General features: G+C 50.5%; 1 protein-coding gene across 3 annotated transcripts in view; it reads left to right on the top strand.

Annotated features, from left to right (window-relative positions):
- Positions 1–4080: 4080 nt before the first annotated feature.
- The window catches only part of Rab11fip5 (RAB11 family interacting protein 5), a 40234-nt gene continuing 17327 nt past the window's right edge, over positions 4081–26987 (top strand). Inside the window, exon 1 of one of the 3 annotated variants that reach the window (XM_028860186.1) lies at positions 4081–4648. In XM_028860186.1, the coding sequence (XP_028716019.1) occupies positions 4218–4648 (431 nt within the window). In that variant the 5' untranslated portion in view covers positions 4081–4217. The remainder of the gene's footprint in view (positions 4649–26987) is intronic. The other 2 variants (XM_028860187.2, XM_028860188.2) reach the window with 2 other exon arrangements.

Below are 26987 nucleotides of genomic sequence, written 5' to 3'. Positions count from 1 at the left end.
GAGGCAAGGGAGATAACACAGAAGGTAAACAGGAGATTCCCAAACCCACAGTTTAACCTTTACTCTCTAGGGCCCTCAAATTGTATGCAGACAATGCAAAGATTAGAAACACAGCAAATTGCTGGCAGTGTTGATTTCTGGGTGGTACTTTTATTTTTCTTTATAGTTTATGTACTTTACAAATATTTTTTTTTTTTTGGACAAGGTCTCATGTAACTTAGGTTGGGCTTAAATTCACTGTGTAGCTAAGGATACTTACTGTGTAGCCAAGGATATTCACTGTGTAGCCAAGGGTGACCACGAACTTCTGATTCTGCTGCTTCCATCTCCCAAGTGCTGGCGTGTTCCCCCTCACCCAGTTTATGTGGTGTTGGGATGAAACCAGGGCTTCATGCATGTCTGGTTCATGTAGGCAAGCAGTCTACTCCCACCCCAACAGTGGAGATGGCCCTGAGTTTAAATCCCTAGGACCCACACAAAGCTGGTTGTGGTACAAAGCATACATTGGTACTTCCAGCACTTTTATTGTGAGATGAACAGTGGAGAAAGGAGAATTCCAGGAGCTCAAGGGCCAGCTCCGTGTACTCAGTCTAGGAGAAAACAACAGAGACCCTATCCAAAATGTGTGTGAGGATTGACTCTGGAGGCCACACACACACACACACACACACACACACGCACGCACGCACGCACACACACCCACGCCTGCTGTGGGAGGCTGACCAAATGGGCTGTGGTGGAGTGCCCCCAAGAGTCTCCTTTCCCTGCTGATCCTCCCTTTTGTGTTCCTGGTAGAGAGTATGTGGCCTGGCAAGTAGAAATTTGGGTGCTATATAAGAAATAAAGCACCGTGAACCTCCTGATAAAGGAAGGAAAACAATAATAGAACTAATAGGACTGAGGGAGGAGAGTGGATATTAGCCAGAAAAAGTCTGTGTCTGTCTTAGCAGGAAGGCAATAGATAACGGCCGGTGTCAAATTTAGCTAGAGCCACAGAAGCAATTTTTACAGCTAGGTGGAGTCATCCCCAAGGCCCAGGAACACAAATAGCTTTATGAGGTGTGTAGCTCAGCTGGAGAGAGCCAGAGTGAAGCCCTGGGGTCGATTTCCAGCATACCATGGGAGGTGATGGCGTAAGCCTGTAACCCCAGCCTTAGGAAGATGGAAGCAGAAGGATCATGGGTTAAAGGTTATTCTTGGCTACGTTTCATATTCAAGGCTACCCTGAGAGGTACATGAGATCCTGTTTAACAGAAACAAACACAAGTATGTCTGGATTGAAGCCGGGCATCCCAGCACTTTGGAAGAAGAGGCAGGAGGATGAGGAAGGAGTTCAAGGCCAGTCTGTGCTACACAGGACTCAAAATAAAAATAAGTTGATAAAGGGTCTGGCATGGTGGGAAATATCTTTAGTACCAGAACTTGGGAGGCAGAAGTAGGCTAATTCTTGTGTGTTTGAGGCCCACCAGGGTTATGTGGTAAGACCCTGTCTCAAATAAAAATTTAAGAGTAAGTATGATCGGACAGGATGATTCGGCAGGTGAAGCATGTGCTTGCTGTGGAGCCAAATGACCTGAGTCAATCCTGTGAGGAGAACTGAGTCCTGTGGATTATCTTCTGACTGCTACACACACACAGACACATACACACAGAGGGATACACAGAGAGAGAGACAGAGAGCAGCGGGGGGGGGGGGTGAGGGATAGAGTAAGTTAAAAGAGATATTCCTAGATATGGAGAGCTTTCTAATTCTCTTCTGATGCTTTTTAAATTTTATTATTTTTGGTGGGAGAGGGTGTGCTACAGTTAGTGTATCTTTGGAGGTCTGAGAACAACTTGCTGGAGTTGGCTCTCTCCTTCTATCATGTGGGTCCTGAGGATAAAACTTGTCATCAACTTTGGTGGCAATAGGGCCACCTTGGCGCCTCTTTTTCTGTTTGTTTTTTGACCGGGGTATGTTATGTACACATTTGTGAAAAATATTCTAGGCCAGGTGGTGGTGGCACCCGTGCCTTTAATTACAGCATGTGTGAGGCAGAGACAAGCAGATCTCTGTGAGTTCAAGGCCAGCCTGAACTCTACAGAGAGAGTTCCAGGACAGCCAAGGCTACACAGAGAAAGCCTGTCTCCAAAAAACAAAACAAAACTAATTTGTGTAGGCTCTGAAAGTTAACAACAGCAAAAAGTAAAGGCTCACCATGTAGCCCAGGCTGGCCTTGAATTTGCCTCCAGAGTCCTAGGGTTACAGGCTGTGTTAACATGACTTCTTTGTTATGAACCTCAGGCAAATTTATCTAACCTATAATTCTGTCTTCTGGAAAACCAAAATTCATATACAGGGTGGCTCTGAAAATGACGTGAGGTAATAAACACACAGCTCATGAGTCAGTGTTGGCCAACTCCTGCTGAAACTCAGCATCCATAATTATTAACCATTATCTTTATAATGAACCAAGTATGCTGGTAGTACTCAGGACCCAGTGCACAGTAGGCCTTTATCAATGGATTCAGATGCTGAAGATCAGCTCTGGAGTAGAATGCTTTCCTACTATATGTAAGGCCCTGTGTGAAATATAACTAACATAAAAAGTTTGTGAGGTTTTTGTTGTTGTTTGTTTGTTTGTATGGACAAGGTCTCACCATGCGGCCTGGAACTGGCTGGCCTGGAACTCACTATACAGACCAGGCTGGCCTCACACTCAAAAGATCTGCCTGCCTCTGCCTCCCAAGGGCAAGTGCTGAGATTAAAGTCGTGCACTACCACATCTAGCTTGACAAGATCTCACTTGGCAGTCCTGGTTGGCCTAGAACTCCTTATGCAGACCAGACTAGCCTCAAAGTCACAGAGATCTTCCTGCTACTTCCTTTTTTTTTTTTTTTTTTTCCCGAGACAGGGTTTCTCTGTGTAGCTTTGCGCCTTTCCTGGAACTGGCTTTGGAGACCAGGCTGGCCTCGAACTCACAGAGATCCGCCTGCCTCTGCCTCCCAAGTGCTGGGATTAAAGGCGTGTGTCACCACCGCCCAGCTATGCCTCTACTTCCAAAGGACTAGGATTAAAGGTGTGCACCACCCCGCCTGGCCACACAAAAATGTTTTAAATACGGCTGGGCGTGAGTTAGAGATTGTGCAGGGCCCCTGATCTAAAAAAAGAAAAAAAAAAAAAATCAAAACAGTGTGGTGGCTCAAAAAGAAAAAAAAAATCTGTCGTGGGGGAGTCTGCCTTTAATCCCAGCACTCGGAAGGTGGAGGCAAGAGAATCTGAGTTCGAACCCTAATCTATATAGCGAATTCCAGGGTATCCTGGACTGCATAGAAAGACCCTGTTTCGGGGAGGGGGGGGAGGTTGTTCGTTTGGAGCCCCACTCCAGTCAGTGACTTCTCAGCACGAAGGCGGCTGCTCCAAGCCATCACAGATCCTCAACTGCAGTGTCAGCGGAGGCTGTGGTGCCTGGCGGTCACGTGGAGCGGCGGGATGAAGGATAGGAGAGCATATGTGATTTGAGGGGGTCTCCGGAGTCGGCATCTATCCTCAAACACTCGCTGAGGGTGGTCTTCCGAGCGGCGAGGGCTTTCGGGAATAGAGGAGCTCGCCGGGAAACCTGGGACTGCCCAGGTAGAGCGCCGCGGGTAGTAGTGCAGAGGTCCAGTTTTCCAGTTTGGGGTCGCTGCCAAAACGGGGCGGGGCCATAGTAACCACGCCTACCCCTCTGCAGAGGCTGTGAGCCGCCTTCACCGGTTGACCCCTCCGTTTCTTCTCTTGCAGCTCCGCACTGTGCACACGCGAATCCGGTCGTGAATAAGGCGTGGCCAGCTCTTAATCCCTGCCCCAAATCCATGCAGAGGCCGCGCCCCTTCCGCTCCAGTCACCTTTTAGTACTGCAGTATTAGCTTGAGGGTCGGCCAGAGGGGCTGGGTCCGTGAGGGTGCCCCGCCTACATCTTTGCAGAGGCCGCGCCCCTCTCTGGGCTTCAAAAGCTCCAAGGCAGCTAAAGGCTGGTGAAACCAGGGGGCGGGGTCTGGGCGGAGCCTAGGCGGGGCGTGACGTCGAGGTGGGGGGGGCGGCCGCCCGGGAGGCGGGGCGGCGGGGAGGCGGCGGCCCGCTCGGCCCAGGCCAGCCCGCGGCTGCGGCGGTCCGGTTCGCTGCAGGCAGCGCCGGGAGCCGGCTGCTAACAGCATCCCGCGGCTGCCACCTCTGTCACTCTGTCCCCGGGTCAGACATGGCCCTGGTGCGCGACGCCGAACCGGCGGCCGGGTCCTCCCGCTGGCTGCCCACGCACGTCCAGGTGACTGTGCTACGGGCTAGCGGGTTGAGGGGCAAGAGCTCAGGCGCCGGCAGCACCAGCGACGCGTACACGGTGATCCAGGTGGGCCGCGAGAAGTACAGCACCTCGGTGGTGGAGAAGACGCAAGGCTGCCCGGAATGGTGCGAGGAGTGCTCGTTCGAGCTGCCGCCCGGCGCCCTGGACGGCCTGCTGCGGGCACAGGAGGCAGATGGGGCCCCTGCGCCCTGGGCCTCGGGCCCCAATGCTGCCTGCGAGCTGGTGCTCACCACCATGCACCGCTCGCTCATCGGTGTGGACAAGTTTCTGGGCCGGGCCACCGTGGCTCTGGATGAGGTCTTCCGCGCAGGCCGCGCCCAGCACACGCAGTGAGTCTGGGGCGCTGGGAGGGGGGTGTGCAGAACGGTTGAAGGTCTAACCGGGCGGGGCTGGTGGGACATTGGGACCCCGACCTCGCGCTCAAGGACACACACAAACCGACACATCAGTTGTTACTTCTCATTTTGGGGGCCCTCCGATTGTCTCCTAAACAGCCTGGTGGGCCTGGAAGGCCTGATGGAGTTGGCATAGTGACCAAGCGTTAGGAGTACATGGTCAAGGAAAGTTCGGAATGGGATTCTGAGGCTGTGTGAATTCAAGAAGGGAAATTTCAGGGCTTCAGGGCCTGCCTCAAAGAGGTGCCCGGCCTGTAGGGGAGTGGAGAGACTGGCTAACCTTGTAGACGCAGCAAGGTGAGGTTGTTATCTTTTAGGGCAAAATTGAAGGGAGACGCCTCAGCAAAACCTAAGGTTACACAGAACACGTGTGTCGTGAATGTATAGGGACGCCCTTTACCATCTGGTCACGCTCCCTGATCTGTGTCCAGGGTACCAGAACTGAGAGAATTAATTGGGCGACCTCCTTGGCTTAGGAAGAAGACCCCTGGGTCAGCTTGTCCCCGGTGAGGCAGTGGCATGTTTATAATACCTAGCCATTCTCCAGGATATTTTCCCTAGAAAGGACAGGAGGTGTTTTTGTTGGTTAGTTTTGAGACAGGATCTCTCTGTGGAGCCCTGGCTGTCCTGGAATTTGCTGTGTAGACCAGGCTGCCCTTGAACTCAAGCGTACCTCCTGCCTCTGCCTCCCCAATGCTGGGCTCAAAGGTGTGCGCCACCAAAACCTGGCTGATAGGATGTTTTAATCATTTATTTTGGCAGGGTTTGGCCTTCCCAGAGTTGAGATTAAGACCTAAGACTTGGCTGGGCAGTGGTGGTACACGGTTTTTTTAATCCCAACACTTGGGAGGCAGAGACAGGCAGATCTTTTTGAGTTTGAGGCCAGCCTGGGCTACACAGAGGAACCCAGTCTTGAAAAACAAAAACAAAAAACAAACAAAAGACCTAAGACTTGAAGTACCTTTTCCTGTTTGGGCCTGTGACCATCTGGAAGTCAGTCTCCAGGGCTGACCACCTCCTGGGGCCTCCTGGAGCAGTTAATTTCTAAGCCTCCTGGTTGGGAGGGTCTGTAAGGGAATGGGTGCAAGGTGGTATCTATCCTGTGTAGGAGAGCTGCTGAAAAGGCTTGCTGGTTTTGAGTACATTGAGGAAGGCTTGCTGGAGAGGGGTGAGCCTTGAGCCAGGTACAGAGGAAGAGGGAAGCAGGATTTGGATAGAAAAGGGTCCAACCAGCCGGGTGGTGGTGGCACACGCCTTTAATCCCAGCACTCGGGAGGCAAAGCCAGGCCGATCTCTGTGAGTTCAAGGCCAGCCTGGTCTGCAGAGGGAGATCCAGGAAAGGCGCAAAGCTGCACAGAGAAACCCTGTCTCGAAAAACAACAAAAAAAAAACAAAAAAAAAAAACAACAAAAAAAAAAAAAAGAAGAAAGAAAAAGAAAAGTGTCCAACCTTCCTTAAATGATCTCCCCCCCCCAAAGATGAATAGGGGAGGGCTATCCCGGCTGGCCTGCTGTGGCTGGGGTGGGATAGATAGGACTGGGCACATTCCAGACAGGGCTCTGGCCTGACTTCATCCCCCTCCCCTGACTTCTCTCCTCTTTCCTCATGACTTGCTGTTTGGCTGCTGGGTGTGGAGTCATGTGCTGCAGCTCGGGCCTTGCTTTGCCTTCTCTTTTCCTCTTTGGTATCCTTTCCCTCCTTCCTGGTCCCGGCAGACCAGGCACTGGGTGTGGGATGGAATGCTCTCCTCTGACCCCTTAGCTCCTTCCTTTTCCCATTCCCATCACCCCTTTTCTGTGTGGCCGTTCAGCCAGGGTGGTGGTTACATATGGGCTATGTTTTAGGGGTGGTGGTGGACGAAGGGGACAGATTAAAACAAATCAAAACAAAAAACAGGAACAGCAAGAACAAAACAAGTACAGGGAGAAGCTTCTTTGATTTGTTTTTCCCCCTTTCTTTCCAGTTCATATCCTTGCTTCCCTCTTGGCCTCGAATCTTGCTTAGTGGAGCTGGCTCAGCCTGCAAGTCCAGGTGGGCCTGTTTTCTGCCAAGAACAGTGCTCCCGGGAGACTTTGACGTGCTTTCCCTTGATCTGCATGGGAACCTTAATTTACTTTCAGAAGTCATCTTTTCCACAAGCATCGCTTCACGCCCACCTGGCTGCCTTCCTGCTAACGCATTGACCTGGCTTTTTTATGGAGTTGGAGAGGGCAGGAAGGCGGGCACTTAGGGTGGGCAAAGGAAAAGTCCACGCAGTTGGCCCCTCTGTTCCTCTAGTCCCTGGACCTCACAGCGTGCTCACCGACAGAGAACTAGGGCATCCACTTCTGCTCCTCGTCCCAAAGGCTCTAATGGCCACTCCTGGAGGCATTTCCTGGCCTGAGCTGCTGAGGCAGTAAGTCTGTGCAAAGCCCACGTGGCGAGGCAGAGAAGATCAGGGGTGACATCTCAGTTTTGGATACTGGTGGGGAAGTACTGTATTCACAGTAATTCTAGGATGCAGGGGCGGAGGGAGCAAGTGGTGGGCCCCTGTTACCGAGAGAGTCTGACTTGGGAAGAGCAGGCTGACTTGAGAGGAGGAGGCTGAGAAGTGGCATGGAGCAGATCCCTTTCTCAAGTGTGCTAGGCAGGCAAACTCTTGAGTGTCTCAGTTTACTAGTCTTTAAAATGGAGGTAACTTACACCTTCCCAGGGTTGATGTGGGAGATGACATGAGAATATGGAGGAAGACCTAGTGCAGTTCCCAGACACGTGTGTGTGTGTGTGTGTGTGTGTGTGTGTGTGTGTGTGTGTGTGTGAATGTTAATGTTTGTAGGTCAGTGAACAGAAGAGGTGGAAGGACATGTTGACAGCACCACAAGCTTAGAACTTAGACATCTGACTGTGGCTGCTGATCCTTTACAGCCCTCTGGAGGCCCAAGAGCTGCACCTGGGAAACATCCTTGGTCCTTAAGCCAGGCTCGGGTCACCCAATGGCTCCGCAGCTCTCCCTGGCAGCCTTGCTTGGTACTGCCCGTGCCCTGGAAGAAGGTACGCCGGCACAATGTTGGTTCCTTAACCTTTTCACCACGTCCCTGCAAGGGCCATGATGATAGAGATTGGCTCTATAGATTGGTAAGATGCCATCTGTAAAGGCTTGGTGTAATTCTCGATGGCTGCTTTCACAAGGGCAGGGCTGGGGTTGCTGTAGGACCTTGCTTCCTGTGCTATGGCTGTAGCTACCCCAGGGACCCCTGCAAGTCACTTCTCTGTGAGGCACTCTTCAGTGTGAGACGCTTTACTGGAGACTTTCGAAATATCCAAAGAGGAAATCTACCCCGACTCCTCCCATACCAGGGATGGAACTCGGTGGCTAGTGTGTGCTAGGCAAGCACATTATTGCTGAGCTGCATTTCCAGCCCTCAGAGAGGAAGCTCTCAAAACAAAAAAACATGGCACATATGACACTTGATCAGAACGCCTTCCCATCTGGAGCGCCATCTTCCTGCGTGACACCAGTGTTGGTGTGGTAGCTGGGACAGTTCCAAGGTGCTACCCACTGTTAGCGCTTACCACCACTGCCCCTACCCCGGAACGCCCAGTGGGTGCCAGGCTTGCTATTCTACCTCCTAGGACCTAGATGGGATAGTGGAAGTTAGTTCCTTTTGTTACCTGTGGGGTCAGATAGGGACACTTGGGCTCTTCTGGACCCCTGCTGTGGATGTGGCTTATACCACAGGGGGATGACCCCAAATAACTGGAAGGGGAAAAAGAAAGTAGCAAAAATTTTTGAATGAGGTTAGGGAGTCTGTTACAGAGCGTTTTGGATGGGGAGACCTGCTTTTTGACCCCCCGAGAGTGCTGGTTGGTCTGTACTGGGAGAGGAGGAGGCAGTACCATTCTGTGTGGACCCCCACATTTGCCTCCTCCCTGACCTGGTCCCAGCCGTGAAGCCTGTGGTCCAGAAATAAATCGGGCTGGTCCTCTGGAAAAGCCACGGCTGTGTGTTTGTCAGCTGGGACCAGTTGTCTTCTCTCATCATAGTCTAAAACTGTGACCATGACCAGGCTGCTAACTGCCCCCTGAGAGGCTTCGTCCGTTCCTGCCTAGCCTGTACACTGTTTTATCTTTTAATTTTTGGAGAGGGCAGGCCCAGGGAAGCTCATGGGTGTGGAAGTCTGAGGGCAGAGGTTCTCTTCCTGGCTGGTCACAACTATTTAAACTCTCGATTCTCCTGCCTCTGCCCCCTGAGAGCTGGGATGACTGACATGAGCTAGGTGTGACCTGGTTTTCAAGAAGCAGCCAAGGCCCACTCAGGCCCCTGCTTGAACCCCAGGTCTGGAGTGGAGCCTGGGGGCTGCTGGGAAGGGTTGTGGCCACACTCAGAAGGTGTCATTAGGATGAACAAGCTTCATCTCTCAATTGTGATCCAGTGGCCTACCCCTATTTGGGATTGTTTGAGCAGCATCATGGAGGGTGGGGTGGGGTAGGTGTGACTCCTCTCCCCGGCACAGTGGCTTCCTCTTTCCTTTGAATCTGACCCTGGCCCTGGCCCTGACTCCTGGGCCAGACCCAGGCAGTCACCAGGGGTCTGCCCACCCCACTTAGGCAGATGGGGACAAGGTACAAGCCGGCAGAACCACCATCCTGGTTGACCTTGAGACCTGGTTTTGCTTTAATTTTTCTTTGCAGCAGGGTTTCACTGCATATTTGAGGCTGACCTGGAACTTGCTGTGTAGTCCGGGCTGCAGCTGACCGCTCCTTGTTATTGCAGTCACCCTGGCGCTGTGACGCTTTTCTTGCCGCTAAACTGCTGGTCTGGCCTTCTCCAGATGTTTCCCTTGCCCTTCCCACCCTGTTCGGGACAGATGACTAACACAGTAACAGGGCGGCTGTTGCTCTGTGGAAATCAGCCCCCACGCTGCATTTCCCTGTATAGAGTGTGACCTCAGGCTGGATCCTGGAGGCCCAGTAAGACGGGTCCCTCTGTTCCCTTTTGAGCTGGCTTCCCTGTGGAAGAGAGGGGTCTTGATACATGGTGGTGAGGCCCTGTATAGGCCCAGTGTCTCCTCAGCCAGCAGGGAGCAGGGCTTCCAGAGAGGAGAGGCTATGGGGAGAGGCTTTAGCAGAGCACCTACCCTTCAGCCTAACTTTCGGTTTACCTCCTGTGCAGTGGGTCTTTTCTCGGAATTCCAGCCTCAGAGGTAGATGAGGCTGGAACATGTGGAGACTGGCTGGGGATAAGGAGAAGAGAGCCCAGGAGCTACTCAGTAGTCAGAAAGTGTGTGGTTCTCCGTGGCTCTGGCAGCCTAAGGAGTTATGGGTGAGCAAGAGCTGGCGTTTGGGTCCTGTGTGCATTGTGGGGTTTCTGTGAGTTGGGCACATAGCTCATGGGAAGCAGAAGGGGGGGGTGTCTCTGGGTTCTATACACCCTGGAGGGTTGTTTTCTAAGGCATCCCTGGAACACATGGTAAAGTTCAAGATGAGCCTCTGGGGGAGGGACTCTGGAGGTGGACATGGACATCTTTCCACATTGGAAACACTTTAGTTAAAGCCTGTGTTCTGGGGCCCAGACAGGAATCCTGGATACGTTCTGAGCAGATGGGTCCCTGGGTTTGCTATAGTCAAGGCTAGCCTCCTTGAGATGACATACAACTGGAGACTAGTTGGGCAGCCATCAGAGAGCCTCTCTGCCTCCCAGCCCAGGACTGAGGGCTCTTTCTGTCCTACTCTGGTCTGTCACTCACTAACTCCCTTCTAGGACTTCCCTTACCTCAGCGCATGCCCAGGAGCTTTCGGCTGCTACCTGCTTCATGGCTGAGTAGTTCTTGGCATACAGAGGTGAAGTGACTTTAGCACAGCACATGACAGAGTTTAGGACTTGACCTGGGCTCCTGACCACACCACATGGGAACATTGGTCCATCTCTGCTCCCCCCCCCCCCCCCCCCCCCCCCCCCCCCCCCCCCGCACACACCACCATGGGAACATTGGTCCACCTGTGTGGGGGGTGTACCCCTCCCACCCCCCCCCCGCCCCTTATACAAGTCTAGATGCTTGGTAGGACCTTGCTAAGGCTTCTTCTCACTCTCCAATACAGATCTCCAGATCTTGGGCTTGGCCTTGGGGACTTGCTTCTCCTCCTGGCAGAGCCCCGAATTTATGAGTGTCTATGGTTCTAACTGGTCATGTTCATCCCAGGGTATGAGTGTTGCTTGCTACCTAGTGTATCACAAAGGTAGGCTGAGGCCTGGGACACTCCTCAGACTTGGATGGGTCCATCCTAATCTCCCCAACTCCTCCCAAGGTGTGCATGCTTGATTGGCTGCTAGGTCTCCTGTTCTTCCTCTCAGAGACCAGGCATTTGCTGTTTGTTTCCCGCATTTTCAAGTCTGGGAAGCCTTTCCCAAGGTCCCCTGTAACCACTGTGCTTCGGAGGGAGGCAGTGAGACGGGTTCCCCTCAGGAGAGGGGCAGCAGTGTGTCTGAGAGGAGACTTCTCAGGAAGCCTTTACCCACAGAGCCGGCGGACAGCCCCAGAGGAGAGTCAGGAGAAGAGGTGTTTGTTCACAGGGCTGGAGGGGCCAGGCCCGGCTCCCTGGGGATGCAGAAGAGACCTGATGCGGCCTTATGACCAGAAGGCAGGGAAGGGACCACTTCAGAAGTGGGGAGAGACAGGGAGGGGAGCTGGGCTGAGTTTGGGTACGTCTTACCCCCCACCCTGAGTCAGCCTGCTCCCCTTCTCAGAGGCAGCCAGTTTTTCCAGCTCTGGGGTAAGCCTCCAAACTTATTTCCTGCATTACAAGCAAGCGAAGGGCATAGTTTCCCCTCCCTCCCTGTTTGCCCAAGTGCGACGTTCTCAGATGCAGCTCTGTACCTGTGACCCACCTGCCTCACTTTCCCACACTGCGAGAATTATTATTGGTGTTTATCTCTGCTGAGGTTCAAACAGGAGCTCCAGAGAAGGACAGTCATCACTTAGCTCTGGCCTCTCTGACTCAAGGTTCCTGGGAAAAGTGAGGTTACCCCCCCAGAAGCCAGGTGGGCTAGGTAGAAGTCCTTGTCCTTGTCCTGGAACTCCATGAAAGGTCGTCTTGTCAACTCCTTCTTTCCTCCTGAATAGTCATCATCGCTGCGTGGTCCTGGCCACCTCGTTCCTGGAGGCAAGTGACAGCCTGTAAAAGACCTTCCATAGACAATAAACTCAAAGCTTTTATATGTGGCTGGCCTACTTCTCAGCATGCTTTTCCAGAATTATCTCATTTTACTGCCCGCTGAGGGCAGCAGAGTGATCCCTGTTTCCACAAACATGGAAGACTGGGTCCCAGGACGGGAATGACCTGTCCAGGGTCTCAGGGCTTGTTAGTGGTGGACAGGTGCCTTACCTCAAGCCCGGTGCACTTTCCCTTGTCTGGCTCCGGGCCCTGCTCTCCGAATATCTGCCCTTGTTGCGTGGTGGTTGGACCGGCCTTCTGGCATTTTTATAGCATGGGGCTCCCAGCCCCTTCTGAGGCCAGCTGACACGCAGACCTTTGGAGCGTCAGGCAGTGGGACAAGTATTAGAGGAGATGTTTATGCGAAGGAAGTGGGGGGTGGAGGCTGAACCTGGCTGGGGTGTGCCGGGACAGACATAGGAGTAACTGGTGAATGCTAGTCTGGGTCCCCTCCAAGGGTTGTGGCTGCCAGGCCTGGCATGATGCCAGAGGAGAGGATAAGATTAGTCTTTGGGCCTGATAAAAGGCTCATTTGGGTCCTGGGATTGTGTCTGGCTCATAGTTTAAGTATAGAGACCAAGTCAAAGAGTAGGTTGTGGGGGTTAGAGGACAGGGACTGGCCTGAGAGCCCTCCAGTCCTGTCCTGTCCACTGGTGTGTGACACAGACTGCTTCCACAGGGTTTTTAGAGAAGAGGAGGCAGAAGATGGAGGGAGAAGGCAGAGGAGATTTGGGGGAGGGGGTGTCTCCTGGTTGTCTCCAGACTCCAACTGTGAGTTTTAGCTGGTGCTTTCCTGTTTTTAAATCTATTTTACCATTTCATTTTGCAGAGGCAAATAGCTTTTAAAAATCTACCCAAGGTCACTGGGCAGTGGTGGCATGTGCCTTTAATCCCGACACTAGGGAGGCAGAGGCAGGTAGGCCAGCCAGGGCAACACAGAGAAACCCTGTCTCAAAAAAAAAAAGATCCACCTAAGGAGCACTGGGGATGTAATATTGTTAGTAGTAGAGCCTTGTCTACTACTGTTCACCATGTGTGAGTCCTGGGCTCAGTCCGCCCTACTGTAAAAAAGCTAACACCCAACCCAGTGATGCGCTCAAGGGGCTGGAGATGCAGCTCAGGTGAGAGAGTACTTGCCCAGCATGCCAGAAGTCCTGGGTCCCATCCTCAGCACCACATAAGCCGGGTGTGGTCGCACATGTCTGTATTCCCAGTGCTTGAGACATAGAGGCAGGAAGATAAGGGCTTTGAAGTCATTCTCAGTTACAAGGTTCAAGGCCAATTGGCCTATATGAGACCCTGTCTCAAAAATAAAAACAAAATTCATTCAGTAAATAAGAGGCAAGACTAGAATCAGGGCTCTGTCTCTCAGCTGCTGGTGTGTGTGTGTGTGGCGCCCCACAATGCCCTTAAAGACACCCTCCCCCAGTTTCTTTCTCTGAGTAAGTAAATTGAGTCCTGCTAGTTCCGTGTCTTTATCTAGTGGATGGTGGAAGGTGCGTTGCTTTGTTTTATTTGCTCTTTTTGTTTTGTTTTGGGACAGTTTCCCAGTGTTACCCAGGCTTGCCTGGAAATCTTGAGCCCAGGGATTCTCCTGCCTCATCCTCCAGAACAGCTGGGAGCAGGTCCACACTCAGCTGGATGTTGCGTTTTCGCTCCTCTGTCAGTCATGCTCTGAGAAATGTCAGCCCAAGGTTATTGGCTTATTTGTTCCTGAGGTAAGGCAGAATATTCTGGGGTCTGGAGCGTGTGGTAGACGTGGCCTTTTTATGGTTGCCTGGGAGAAAATCAAGGCGCCCACCTATGGCCTGCTTCTTTCCAACTTGGCCTTGTCTCCTACCATCCTCCAATAATGCCATCCAATTGTGAATATATTAGTGGTTTGGCCCATGGATGAAGACAGAGCTCCGATCCAGTCACCCACAGTGAGGAACAAGCCTGCAGCACATTAGCTTTTTGGGGAAAACTCCATATCCAAATGCATACAGGAGGCATCCTGGGGTGTGGAATAGAAAAGGTGAATGAATATTGATTTCTACTGCCAATTTCTGGGAGAATCCAGCACAGGTTGGTGCTGCCAAGGCACCAGAAAACGTCCCCTGAGGAAGCCCCTGTCGCTCCTGCCTCCCCATTGCCCCTGGGTCAGGATTTCCTGTTTGAGACAAGGTCTCTGTGGGGCTCATGCTGGCCTTGAACTTGCCATGTTGCCAAGAATGAATTTGAACTCAGTCCTCCAGCCTCCACCTCACAAATGCTGGGATTACAGGCCGGCACTGCTGTGCTCTGCTTCCCAGAATTGTTTCCTAGAGTCTCCATTTTATCTACCACTGTGTCCTGATGCCCCCTGGGAGCAGGTACCTGTGTGTGTGCTCCAGTGTGTGTGTGGAGGTCAGAGAACAACTGGGGTCGCCTCTCCTGTCCACTGGGGGCTCCAGGGGTTGAAGGCAGGTCTCCAGGCTTGTGTTACAATGGTTTTACCTGTTGACCCACCTCCCTGGCCCCAGGGCTTTCCCTTCTTTCTTTCTTTCTTTTTTTTTAAATTTACTTACGCAGGTGTATATGGGTGTATAAATGTCATGGCACATGTAGAGGTCAGAGACAGCTTTCTGGAATGGGTTCTCTCCTACCATGGAGGTCCCTTGGATCAAACTCAGGTCATCAGGCTTGGTGGCAAGTACTTTTTTTTCTGTGTACTTTCCATCCATCTCTGTGGCCCAGGATTGTGTTTTTAAACTTCTGTTTTAGACACTTAGCTGCTGATACTTTAAAGAAATAAACAAAGGTGTCTGATTATTAATTTATGACAGAAATGACTGTTAAAATCTAAGGTGTTGTGCTGTGGATATTGCTCTATATAAATAAAACACTGATGGCCAGTGACCAGACAGGAAGTATAGGCAGGACAAGGAGAGAGGAGAATTGGGGAAACAGGAAGAAGGGGAGGGAGAGACACTGCAGCCACCGCCAGGACAAGCAACATGTAAAGATGCTGGTAAGCCACCAGCCATGTAGCAAGGTATAGATTTATAGAAATGGGTTAATTTAAGATATAAAAACAGTTAGCAAGAAGCCTGCCACGGCCATACAGTTTATAAGTAATATAAGCGTCTGAGTGATTATTTTATACATGGATTGTGGGACTGTGGGGCTTGGTGGAACCTGGAGAGAAACCCTCCAGCAACAGTGTTGGGGATCAGCCTGGCTTGGGACCTGTCACGGTTGTGCTGGCCCCGCGCTCTGCTCCCTGTCTTCTCTCTGGGCTGCCCTTCATGAGACGCTCTTTCTTCCTCCATCACTGTCCACAGTTCTGTCCTCAGTCATACCCTAGAATGCATCTCAGGGTCCACAGTAAAGCCACAGGTCTCCAGAAAGACATGGTGGCTTACACCTGTGATCTCAGCACTTAGAGAGGCTGAGAGAGGAGGATTGCCGAGTTCCAGGCCAGCCTAGGCTCCAGGTGAGATCCTCGGCTGGAGGGCTTTTTCAGTGATTAGGAGTGCATATTGCTCTTGCAGAGGACCTGAGTTCAGTCCCAGCACCCCATCAGGTGGCTCACAACCACCTGTAATTCCCCTCCAGGGGGTCTGATACCCTTTTCTGGTGTGCATGGACACTTGAATTCATGTGCACAAACTCATACACAGCTGCATACACGTAAATAATAAAATATCTTTCAAAAAAAGTAAAAAGAGCCAGGTGGTGGCGGCGGCGGCAGCGCACACCTTTAATCCCAGCAGAGCCAGGCAGATCTCTGTGAGTTCGAGGCCAGCCTGGTCTACAGAGTGAGATCCAGGTCAGGCACCAGAACTACACAGAGAAACCCTGTCTCGAAACAAATAAAAAGTAAAAACAAGAAAAGAAAGTCCTAGTTCCTTTGTGTGCTGGAGGCTGTCTCCTCTCTTCCCCCATCTGCCCCCATCTACCCCAGTCTGCCCCCAGTCTACCCCAGTCTGCCCCCAGTCTACCCCAGTCTGCCCCCAGTCTACCCCAGTCTGCCTCCATCTACCCCAGTCTGCCTCCATCTACCCCAGTCTGCCTCCATCTACCCCAGTCTGCCCTTTGCAGCCCAGTGCCTGTACTCTCTGTTCTTTTTATCTGGAATGTCTTCTGCCTTTCCCCTCCCCTCCCCGCCCTTCCAGCCCACTGTAACTAGCTGATCCTAGGCCCCTCCCAAGTCCCCTGGCCACCCTTTCACTCTGCTTTCCTGTGATGACTGCCGTCTTCCTTGGTTTATTTGCCTCTCGCTTCCCCACCAGGGTGTGAGTTCCACAGGACACTCTGTTCTTGTCCCTGGAATATTTGAGTGCAGGCCTGGCTCAGCAGCCAGGCTGGGTAGAGTGTTGCTGGCAGGACCCCTGTGCCTCTGGGAGGGATGGTGCTGGCCTGTGTTTCTGTGTGCCAGCCTGGGTGAACAGACGTCTGTTCACATCATCCCCAGTCACAACGGGGAGCTTCCTAAGGGTTGGGCGGGGCAGCGGTGGAGAGTCCACTGCTGAGTCCGAGCTCCCCTGAGTTCATGCAGGAAGCCCACACCCACCTAGGGAGGACTCATGTCTAGAAGTCTAGAGTCTGGGGATGGAGAATTATAATGAATGGCATCATGGGAATCTACTTCCAAGGCCCCAGGAGGTCCAGTTCCTCAATCAGATGAAGTACGGAACACAGAGAGAGAACTAGAAAAGTTGGGAGAGGAGACAGACAACCAACAGCCATGAAGAGACTTTTGGCTTGGGGGGCATTGTCGCGGAGGTACTATGAGAGGAAGGCACCATCCTGTGTTTTCACACAGTACCTGAAACTAAAGATGTCTCAGAATATTCTGGAACATTTAGACGGTCCTGACTCGTTCACATTCCTTTTGTCCCGTAGACCCTTTGAGAGGTTAGAGGCTAGCCTTTTCTCTTGTTTTATGGCTGGCCCCAACTCCTAATGATGCCCTCCAACTCCTAATGATGCCCTCCACCTCCTGAGCCTCGTGCTCACCATGAACACCTCAGTCCCACGCACTCACCGGTCCAGCAGATGTCTACCCAAGTACAGCGGGGCAAGCCAGTGCCGTTGGGCTTACTTATGGGAGCATGCTATGAGCACATTGACAGATGATATACAGGGGTGTGGGTGACCCCAGAATAGCTGCACTCCCTCACAGCCCCATCCCAGCATGACCTCTCCAAAGCTGCCCAGATGGAATCTCCCCTTTGGTCAACCTACTACTTAGATATTCTAGCGCCTTCTAAGGCCAGGAGCAGCTGGACAACATTCTGTGCAGCTAGGGTGTGGGAGATAGGATGGAGGGAGTGTCTGGAATGTATTCCATCTCCTTTTTGTTTTGTTTTTGAGACAGAGTTTCTGTGTTATATAGCTCTGGCTGTCATGGAACTGGCTATGTAGACCAAGCTGGCCTTGAACTCAGAGATCCACCTGTCTCTGCCTCTTAAGTGCTGGGATCAAAGGCATGTCCAGCAAAGCTAGTGCCATTTCTCTCTCTCTCTCTCTCTCTCTCTCTCTCTCTCTCTCTCTCTCTCTCTCTCTCTTTCTCTCTCTCTTTCTTTCTCTTTCTCTCTTTCTTTCTCTTTCTCTTTCTTTTCTTTCTTTCTTTCTTGCTTTCTTTCTTTCTCTCTCTCTCTTTCTTTCTCTTTCTCTCTCTCTCTCTCTCTCTCTCTCTCTCTCTCTCTCTCTCTCTCTCTCTCTCTTTCTCTCGCTTGCTTGTTTTGAGACAGGGTTTCTCTGTGTTTCCCTGGCTGTCCTGGAATTGATCTGTAGACCAGGCTGGCCTTGAAAGAGAATCTCCTACATCTGCCTCCCAAGTGCTGGGATGAAAGGCGTGCACCACCACAGCCTGGCTGAAGCTAGTGCTTTTAACTACTGATCAGGACTAGGAAGCTCGAATGTGTGATATTGGTCACATGATCAATAGCTTCCACTCCCTAGGAGGCAGGTTCTCTGCCTGGTTCCTCTCTCCCTCCCTCAGTTGCCTTCATTGGCACTCAGAGCGTTTGAAGACCAAGCTGATCACTATGGCCTTTGGCCAACTCCTTGCTGATTGCCAGGCCCTGTGTGCCCCTGGATGGTACATGCCTTCTGCTGGAACCTCTCAGCTTAAAGGTTGAGATGCTGGATAGGGAGGCCTGGCCCTCTGCTGAGCTCCCTTCCTGGACATTCTCAGTACTGGGCCTCTGAAACTTAGGGGTCTCTTTTCTTCTCAGAGTCTGGTCTCTGAATGGACAGTTTACAAACCTGCACACCTAGGATGTTGAAGACAGTAGTCAACATAGGAAAAGACATAGGCTTTAGTCCTGTGTTGAATCCAGTGATCTGGTTCTGCTCTCATTGTTACATAGGTCAGAGCAGTGGTGAGTATGCTTTTAACAGCTGTCAGTCAATATGAAACAACCTTTTTTGTGTGTATGTGTGACCAACTTTTGTGTATTGCCACTATGATATTATTGTCACACACATACAAAAACCTATTTTGGGGTGTTGCTTCAGCTAGAGGGGCTAGAGAGATGGCCCAGCGGTTAAGGTAGTGTACTTCACCCCCACCCCCCCACCATGTTTTTATGACTCAGGAGCTGCTTCCCATCCTGACCCGCACAGGGCTGTGAGGGTCTGGGGCATTTCAGTGTGCTGTGTTTGGTATAGTGAGGCTGTGTTTGGTAGAGAAGCGGCGATGAGCTCAGTGGCTTTTCAGGGCCAAGTGGTGGGCTAGAGGTCAGCACCCAGCCTCTTTCCTTCCTGACCTGGGTACTTCCTGGGCCTGTCTGGGCATCTTCTCCCAGTGGGTGGGGGTGAAGAACCAGGCCCCCTCACAGAGGTCACATGATCCCAGGACCTAGCCCTGAGAGGTCACTTAGCAATAGTTCTGTCCCGGCCATGGCCCTCTAAACCTTGCTGAAGGTGGGGCTGTAATTCAGTTGATGGGGCCTACAGAGCATGCATGAGGCCCTGGGTTCTATCTCAAGCACTGCATAAAGCCAAGAGTAATCCACACATGGGGAGGTAGAGGCAAGAGGATCAGAAGTTCAAGGTCACCCTCAACTGCTTATCAAATTGGAGGGCAGCCTGGGCTACATGATTCCTTGTCTCAGAACAAAACAGAAACAAACTTATGGAGAACAGCCTTTTTTCTACACAGAGCCATGGAGGCCAAGCCTAGGCTTTAGGGAAGCTTTCCAAGAACCCTGTCTGTCAGCTGAGCCTCCTCCCTCCCCAAGCTCATCTCCTTGACAAAGTCCAGTGGTCACATGTAGACCTGGGACTCAGCTCTCAAGACTCTTCCCCGTGACCCCAGGGGCAGAGAGCAGCAGGTGTGTAGCAAGTTCCCGGAGAGGTTAACTCTGGTCATGGTCTGGAACACTTGTCTGCATCCTCTCACACAAATGTGGCTCCAGGCAGCAACAGCCTGATCACCCTGTGAACCGGGCAGAAAGGGAGCCTTTTGAAAATATCTGAGGCTTTCAGAGTCTTCTAATTTTGGCATATGTGCGTAATGTGTGTGCATGAGAGTGCATGCCTTGGCACATGAGTGGAGGTCAGAGGACACCCTCAGGTGTCGATCCTTACCTTTCATCTCGATTGAGTCAAGGTCTCCTTGCTGTTAGCCACTGCGTCAGCCAGGCTAAATGGCCCAAGAGCTTCTGAAGAATCTCACTGTTTGCCTCCCGTCTCCTCCTAGGAGCACTGGGCTATGGGTGTGTGCTGGCATGCCCAGGTTCATATGGGTTGTGGGGATTTGAGTTCATGTCCTTTCACTTGCATGGCAAGGGCTTGACTGACTGAGCGAGCCCAAGACTTAGGCCAAAGCCAGGGGCCCTTCTGTAGTGTAAAAGGAACTAACCTCTGTTCTCCTTGTACTGCTAGCTTGTGTTAACTTGAAGTGCATTATGTATTCATAGCATTTTGGGGTGCAAGATGTGGGTAATGACAAGCTGCAGGGACTGAGGAACCTGTGCTTTGAGGACCAGGTATGTGTTGGGGGGTCATAGGTCAAGTGGGGTCACTGTTCTTGTGGCATTTCAGAAGCAGTTTGGGGGAAAAGAAACTTCCTGCATCCAAGCAGCAGTACCCCAAACAAAAAGCAGCATTGTCCCATTGGCAGTGGTGGGCACAGCTCTATTCCCAGCATTAGGCAGGCTGAGGCAGGAGGACCGAGAATTTGAGGCCAGTCTGGGTAATACCACTGGACTCTTGTCTAAAAAAACGAACAAGAAACTGGAGACAGAGACAGAAAAGCATGGCCTGACTTGGCTGGGCCCAGGGCAACAAAGGGTTCTTCTGGTTCCACCTGAGTGTCTGGGAATGAACACGTGGAGGAAAATTTGGTCTCTGACTTGGCAAACTGATGGAGACAAGTCAGGGACCACCCATCTTGTTCCCACCAGGGCTGAGTGTAGTCATCTGAAGGGCCCCCATCAATACGTCTGTCATATGTCTGCTTCCAGTCTGGACTTCATAGTTTATCCTAGGGGGAGTCTTGGAGTTGCTGGCACCACTGTCAGGCTTGGTTAAGGCTTTGGTCAAATCCTGATGGATTTGGGCCGAATCTCAACCCTGAATGGGAATAATGGGCCAGGCATCAATCAGCATGGGCCTTGAGGTTCTCAGGGCTGTGACATCCCCACTTAGGTAGGTCTGGGAGGGCAGGGAGGGGCAGGGAGAGTACTTGAGACTTTCAAAGTCAGGCCCCATCTTCCCTGTCCAGTCCTGGAGATGGAGGTGACCATTTGTTAGGAGAGGATGCCTGGCAAGGCCTAGCTGTTTGGGCCACCTTTGCATGGATGGAATTGTGGGAGCCTCAGTCTTTAGGGAGTCGCTGCTCACAGTCCGTTGCTCTTGGTTCTGTGGTTTGTGTCCGACTGTGTCTGCCCAGTAGGCAGTGTCTGTGGCTGCCTTCACCCTAGGCACCCAGTAGCTTGGTGCCTGGCAGATCTGGGTGGGGTGTATTTGAGAGGACTTGTCTAGGTCAGGAATGAGGAAGCAGGAATTTCGGCCATCTCAGCAAGCATAGGGTCACCTCTCTGCAGGAAGGCTAAGCTCTGGCCAAGTCCCCAGGGTGCTGCTCAAGGTGCCTGAACTGGTGGCCAGAGAGGTGTCAAGTGAGTGAGCTTGTTGGATGAGGGACAGGAGTGATGATTTTCTGTGTCCTGAGGCATTTTCAGCTCCAGACTTCTGGACAAGAGAGTCTGAGAAATGCTCAGTGTCTTAACCACGCTCTTTCTTTCTCCTTTGCTGTGATAAAGAACCCTCACAAAAGCAACTTCAGGGACAAAGGATGTTTTAGGTCCAGTCCACTGTGGCAGTGAGGTCATCCTGGCAGGAATATGAGGCAGTTGGTCACATTGTATCTGCAGTAGGAAGGAAGCAGAGAGCAGCAGATGGAATGCTTAGCTCAGAGATGCTCCTCCGTTAAGGTGTGTCATGCGACATCAGTGAATTAATCCCCTTAGATGTGCTTGCTTACTAGGTAACTTTCCATCATTCACACCAACAGTTAGTGTTATTAACCATCACCTCGGGCAAAGCCGTTCTTCCCTCCTGGCCTCCCAGAGAGAGACTTGAATTTCCTGGGAGAAGTATCAGATGGGGTGATGGCCTCACAGGGAAGAAGGTCAAGCCTCAGCCTGGGCTGCTGAGACCCCTGCCTTTATCTGGGCAAGTCCCAAGAGCCACCCCTTTTGGTGGCCACAGAAGCTGAGCGGAAGACAGAGCTCAAGCCTCGTATTTCTCCCTCCTATTACAGCCGTGATAGATGCTCCTTATAAAAGATTCAGGCCGTACAAAAATAGCCACGGAGGATGAGGCGGTTGGTTCCCTGCAGCCTCTCACCCCTGTATGCTCTTGTGCTGCACGTGACCTTCAGGCCAAGCATGGAGAAGGTCCATGGTCTGTAGTAGATTATTTTAAGGGGTGTTGCTTTTGTTTAACTCTGTGAAGCTGTGTTGCTGTGCCTGTCTAAAACACCTGATGGGCTAATAAAGATCTGGATGGTCAATAGTAAGGCAGGAGAAGGGATAGGTGGGGCTGGCAGGCAGAGAGAATATATAGAAGGAGAAATCTGGGAGGAAAGGTGGAGGAACCAAAGAGGAGGACTCCAGGGGCCAGCTACACAGCAAGCCACGGAGTAAGAGTAAGATTTACAGAAGTAAGAGAACGGAAAAGCCCAGAGGCAACAAGTAGATGGGTTAATTTAAGTTGAGGAAAGCTGGCTAGAAACTAAGGTGAGCTAAAGCTGGGCATTCATAGTTAAGAAAAATAAATAAATAAATAAATAAATAGCCCAGAGGCAAAAAGTAGATGGGATCATTTAAGTTAAGAAAAGCTGGCTAGAAACTAAGCCAAGCTAAGGCCAGGCATTCCTAAGTAGGAGTAAGAAGACTCATATGTGACTATTCAGGAGCTGGGTGGTGGGCCCCCAAAGAGCAAAAAAGAGAAAAAAAACAAACACTCGAACAACAGCAGTGGTCCATTCAGTGTTTCAGCGGCTGCTTGGGTTGGAGTCAGAGTCCATAACTTCTCTTTTCTTCCGTCTCTCAGCTCTTCTTGCTCCACGTGAGGCCCTGTCTGGATCTGGGGACAGTGACTAGGGCCTTGGTCTTTAAAGACCTAAGAGAAGCCAGACGTCATGGCACGTCCTTAATCTCAGTACTCAGAGGGCTGAGGCCGGAGAATCCTAATTTAGAGACCAGCCTAGGCTCTATAACAAGACCCTGTCTCAAAAGGAAATAACCCCCACCCCCTGGGTAGCTCACTGCTACCAAGCCTTATGGTGAGTTATTTCTGTATATTTGGATGAGAAACTTTACCACCCATACACACATTGAGACAGGCTCTCACTGTGGAACTCAGGCTGGCCTTGAGCTGGTCATTCTCCTGCCTCAGCCTACCAAGAGCTGGGATTATAGTTGTACACCTACCATGCCTAGCTACACAGAGAATTTTTTTTTTCTAGGGTTTCTCTGTGTAACAGCCTTGGCTGTTCTGGAACTCACACATCTGCCTGCCTCTGCCTCCTAAGTGCTGGGATTAAAGGTATACGCCACCATGCCCAGCTAAAAACACTTTTAATAAGCTAAAAAATTAGAAAAAATAAAATATTTAAAAATATTAACTAAGAAGGGAATGATGGTGCATGCTTGGAACAGTGCTTGGAAGACTGAGACAGGAGGATGGGTCTGAGTTCAAGGCCAGCATGAACTACATAAAAACACTCTTCTCAAAAAATAAGTTGTATCACCTGGCATTAATGACATTAATCCCAGCACTTGGGAGGCAGAGGCAGGTGGTTCTCTGAGTTTGAGGCCAGCCTTTGTTACAGAGTGAGTTCCAGGACAGCTAAGACGACACAGAGAAACCCCGTCTCAAAGAACCAATGATAATAATAATAATAATAATAATAATTATTATTATTATTATTTGTATTACTTTAAAAAGAAAGAAAGAAACTGAGCTTAACAGTGCACACCTATAATCTTAGCACTCAGGAGGCAGAGATGGGGATTACTGCAAGTTCAAGGTCAGCCTATTCTGAGTTCCCAGTCAACAAAGGCTACAGAATAGAAATCTGCCTCAGAAAATAAGAGAGAGGGAAAGGCAAAGAGAGGGGAAGAGAGACAGGGAGAGCAAGAGGGAGAGGGATAACACAGGAAGAAACCATGAAAGGAACAATACACGAGTTTTTTTCAACTGAAAGGCCCCAAAGTAGGCAGCACAGTGAACAAAGCCAGCACCACACCCGAAGATATTGCTCTGAGACTTCCAAACAAGAAGCACATAAAGAAAAGCCTAAAGGCTTCCAAAGGGGAAGCTGGCTCACGATTCCGGAATGAGAGCAGGATCCTGTCCTCATTGTCAACACCACACACAGGACAATGAATATCGAGACCAGCCACTCAAGGGGGATGGCATGAGAAAGATAGGTCAAGGTGGTTAGCATCGCCGCCAGCAGGCTCAGAGCCCCTTGTCCACACGGTGAACATACGAATATGCCTCACAACACTGGCCACTTGGGGTTCCTGGTAGGCAGAGGAAGTTAAAGATGGGGTGTGTCCTTATATAAAAAAAACTTTGTGCAGAGGCTGGGCATGGTGGTGCACACCTTTAATCCCAGCACTCTGGGAGGCAGAGGCAGGTGGAGTTCTGCAGGCCAGCCTGGTCTACAGAGTCAGTTCCAGGACAGCCAGGGCTACAAAGAGAAACTCAGTCTTGAAAAAAAAAAATTGTTTTTAAAATATATTTATTTTATGATCTTATGTATACAAGTGTTTTGTCTGCCTTGTGTGTATGTACACCATGTGTGCCTGGTGCCCTCATAGGTCAGAAGAAGGCATTGGATTTCCTGGGACTGGGGTTAAGAGATGACTGCAAGCAGACGTGGGTGCTAGGAATTGAACCCAGGTCCTCTGCACTGAGCCAACTCTCCAGCCCCGTAATTTATTTGTATGTGTATGAACTCTACATGCGTGCAGTGCCTGCAGAGGCCAGAAGGGGAAGGCGGATCTCCTAGGACTGGAGTTACAGATGCTTGGGAGCTGTCATTTGGTGCTGGGGATTCAACCAGTGCTCTGAACCACTAAGCCATCCGTGAGTGTGTGTGTGTGTGTGTGTGTGTGTGTGTGTGTGTGCGTGTGTGTGTGTGTGTGTGCGCGTGTGCGTGTGCGTGTGCGTGTGCGTGTGTGTGTGTATACTGTGTGCATACTATATTTGTACATGTGCAGAGACAAGATGAAGACATCAGGTGTCCTGTTTATCACTCTCTGCCATTATTCCTTTGAGACAGGGTCTCTCACTGAACCTGGAGCTAGGCTGATGGCCAACAAGCTCCAGGCCTCCCCCTGTCCCTGCCTCTGACAGTGCTGGCACACAGTCCACATCTGTCTTTTTACATGGGTTCCGGGATCTCAAACCCAGGTCCTCATGCTTGTCCAGTAAGCACCCTTCCACAATGAGCCATCTTTCCAGCCTCTTGGGCATTTAAAATTAAAAATCCCCCCAGAGGGCCAATGAGGCGGCTTGGCCGGTAAAGGCAGTTACTGCCAGGTCTGACCACCTGAGTTTAATCCCCAGGCCCCACACCACAGGACAAGACTAAAGTTCTTCTCTGACCTCACATTTGCACTGTGGGACGTAAACACACCCACTCTCTCCCTCCATCTCCCCCCAGCACACACTCACTAAATTAAAACTTTAGTAACTTTTTTAAAGACTTAAAACCATCTGAAACACCAATAATAGAAAAATTGTTTTTCAAATGTACAGCACGACCACGTGATGGGTTATTGTGTAGTGACTACACGTGTTTCTTCTTCTTTCTTTTTAATCGGATGTTTCACAAATGGCCATGTTCTCCTCTGCAGGAGTCACGATAATCTCTGTGAAGTTGCAGTTTTAGTGTTTGTGCTGCTGACCTGAGCACCTGCCACCAGCCCCATAGAGTAAGTCTTAAAAGAGGAAAAACGAGAGGGGCTGGGGAAATGGCTCAGTGTTTAAGAGCACTGGCTGCTCTTGCAGAGGACACAGGTTTAGTTCCCAGCATCCACATGGCAGCTCACAACTGCCTAACTCCAGGTCCAGGAGACCTGGTGCCCTCTTCTGGTCTTGGAGGCACCTGCACACACATGTGATTCACAGACATACATGCAGGCAAAACACCTATGCATATAGAATAAAATGTTAATTTAAAAAAGAAATGTATATTAAAACAATTTTATATGCATAAACATTTTCCATTTATTAGAAATGAAAGCAAATTTTCACACTAATGACATGAAGATGTTTATTTTTCCATAAAGAACTAAATCTCAGTGGGGCACAGCATACACACCTGTCATCCCAACACTAGGGAGGCAGAGGCAGGAGGATTGCTGCAAGTTCCAGCCCAGCCTGGTCTACAGAGTGAGTTCTAGGCCAGTTAAAGCTGTATAGTGAAACTTTCTCCAAAGAACAAAGCCTAATAAACCAATAATAAATCTTGGCTAGATATCTAGTATTGCAGAATGTAGAACATCTTCAACAGTTTTCAGAGCTGACAGATATTTTGATTTCATAAGCAATGCTGAGATTACCACTTCACAGAAATACATACTGCAAAATGGCAAAAGAATGTTTTAGTAGGGCCATTTCAAAAATTCCTAGAAAGTGTCCTAATTCTACCAAAATTTATTTAATGATTTTTTTAACTTTTAATTTTAAGCATTTGTATAGATTGCATGTGAGCATATTTTTTCTAATAAATTTAATCTTTGTTTTTAAGTGAAACTCAAGTCAACTCTAAAAGAAATTTTTGTATGTGTGTATGTATGTGTGAATACATGTGGGTTGGGTGTGCGTGTGCCTGTGCGTGTGCCTGTGCGTAGCCAGAGGACTACATTGAATGTCATTACTTAGGAGTCATCCATCTTGCTTTTTGACAGTCTTAATGGTAGGCTGAGCTGGTCAGCTAGAGAGCCTCAGGTCTCTGCCTGTCTCTGCATCCCCTGGTACATGCCCTGAACCGGCTGCTTTTCACATGGGTGCTGAGGTTCAACTCAGTCCTCCTGCTTGTGTGGAGAGCGCTTACTAACTGTCCCATCCTCCCGGACCCCAAACAGCAATTTTTAAGTCAGAGATTCTAATACATCCCCGAGAAATACTGTAATACAGAGTACCATGTGGAGGAATGAAGGCAGGGAAATTCGAAGGCTTTGTGTTTATGATTAAACTTAGGATTCTCTAAAAACAGAAAACTTGTGTATACAGTAATAACATGGAGATTCATAGCATGCAGTCGTCTCGAATCTGAGCTGAGGTGTTTAGGGCTGGTGTGATGTGTGCGGTGTGATGGGTGTGAACAATACAAAGTATGCCTGTTGGGTGTGCAGACCTGAGGCTGCAGCTTAGGAGGCAATAACAGCTTGGAATCATTACAGGTTTGATTTTGAAGTAAGTTTTGGTTTTTACCCATTCACAGACTTTTCTTGTCAATCTTTTCACAACTCCATGTTCAGTTCTCTGTGGGGGTCACAACACTCGGTTTAAGAAGCTGGACCCCAGCTTAAGGATGCGCTCCAACCTCTTCATAAAGATACTCTTTCCTCTTTGTAATGCT

The sequence above is a fragment of the Peromyscus leucopus genome, chromosome 3 (assembly GCF_004664715.2).
Source record: "Peromyscus leucopus breed LL Stock chromosome 3, UCI_PerLeu_2.1, whole genome shotgun sequence".
Lineage (NCBI taxonomy): Eukaryota > Metazoa > Chordata > Mammalia > Rodentia > Cricetidae > Peromyscus > Peromyscus leucopus.
The sequence above is the reverse complement of the archived record's forward strand: the minus strand, read 5'-3'. Positions and strand labels throughout refer to the sequence as shown.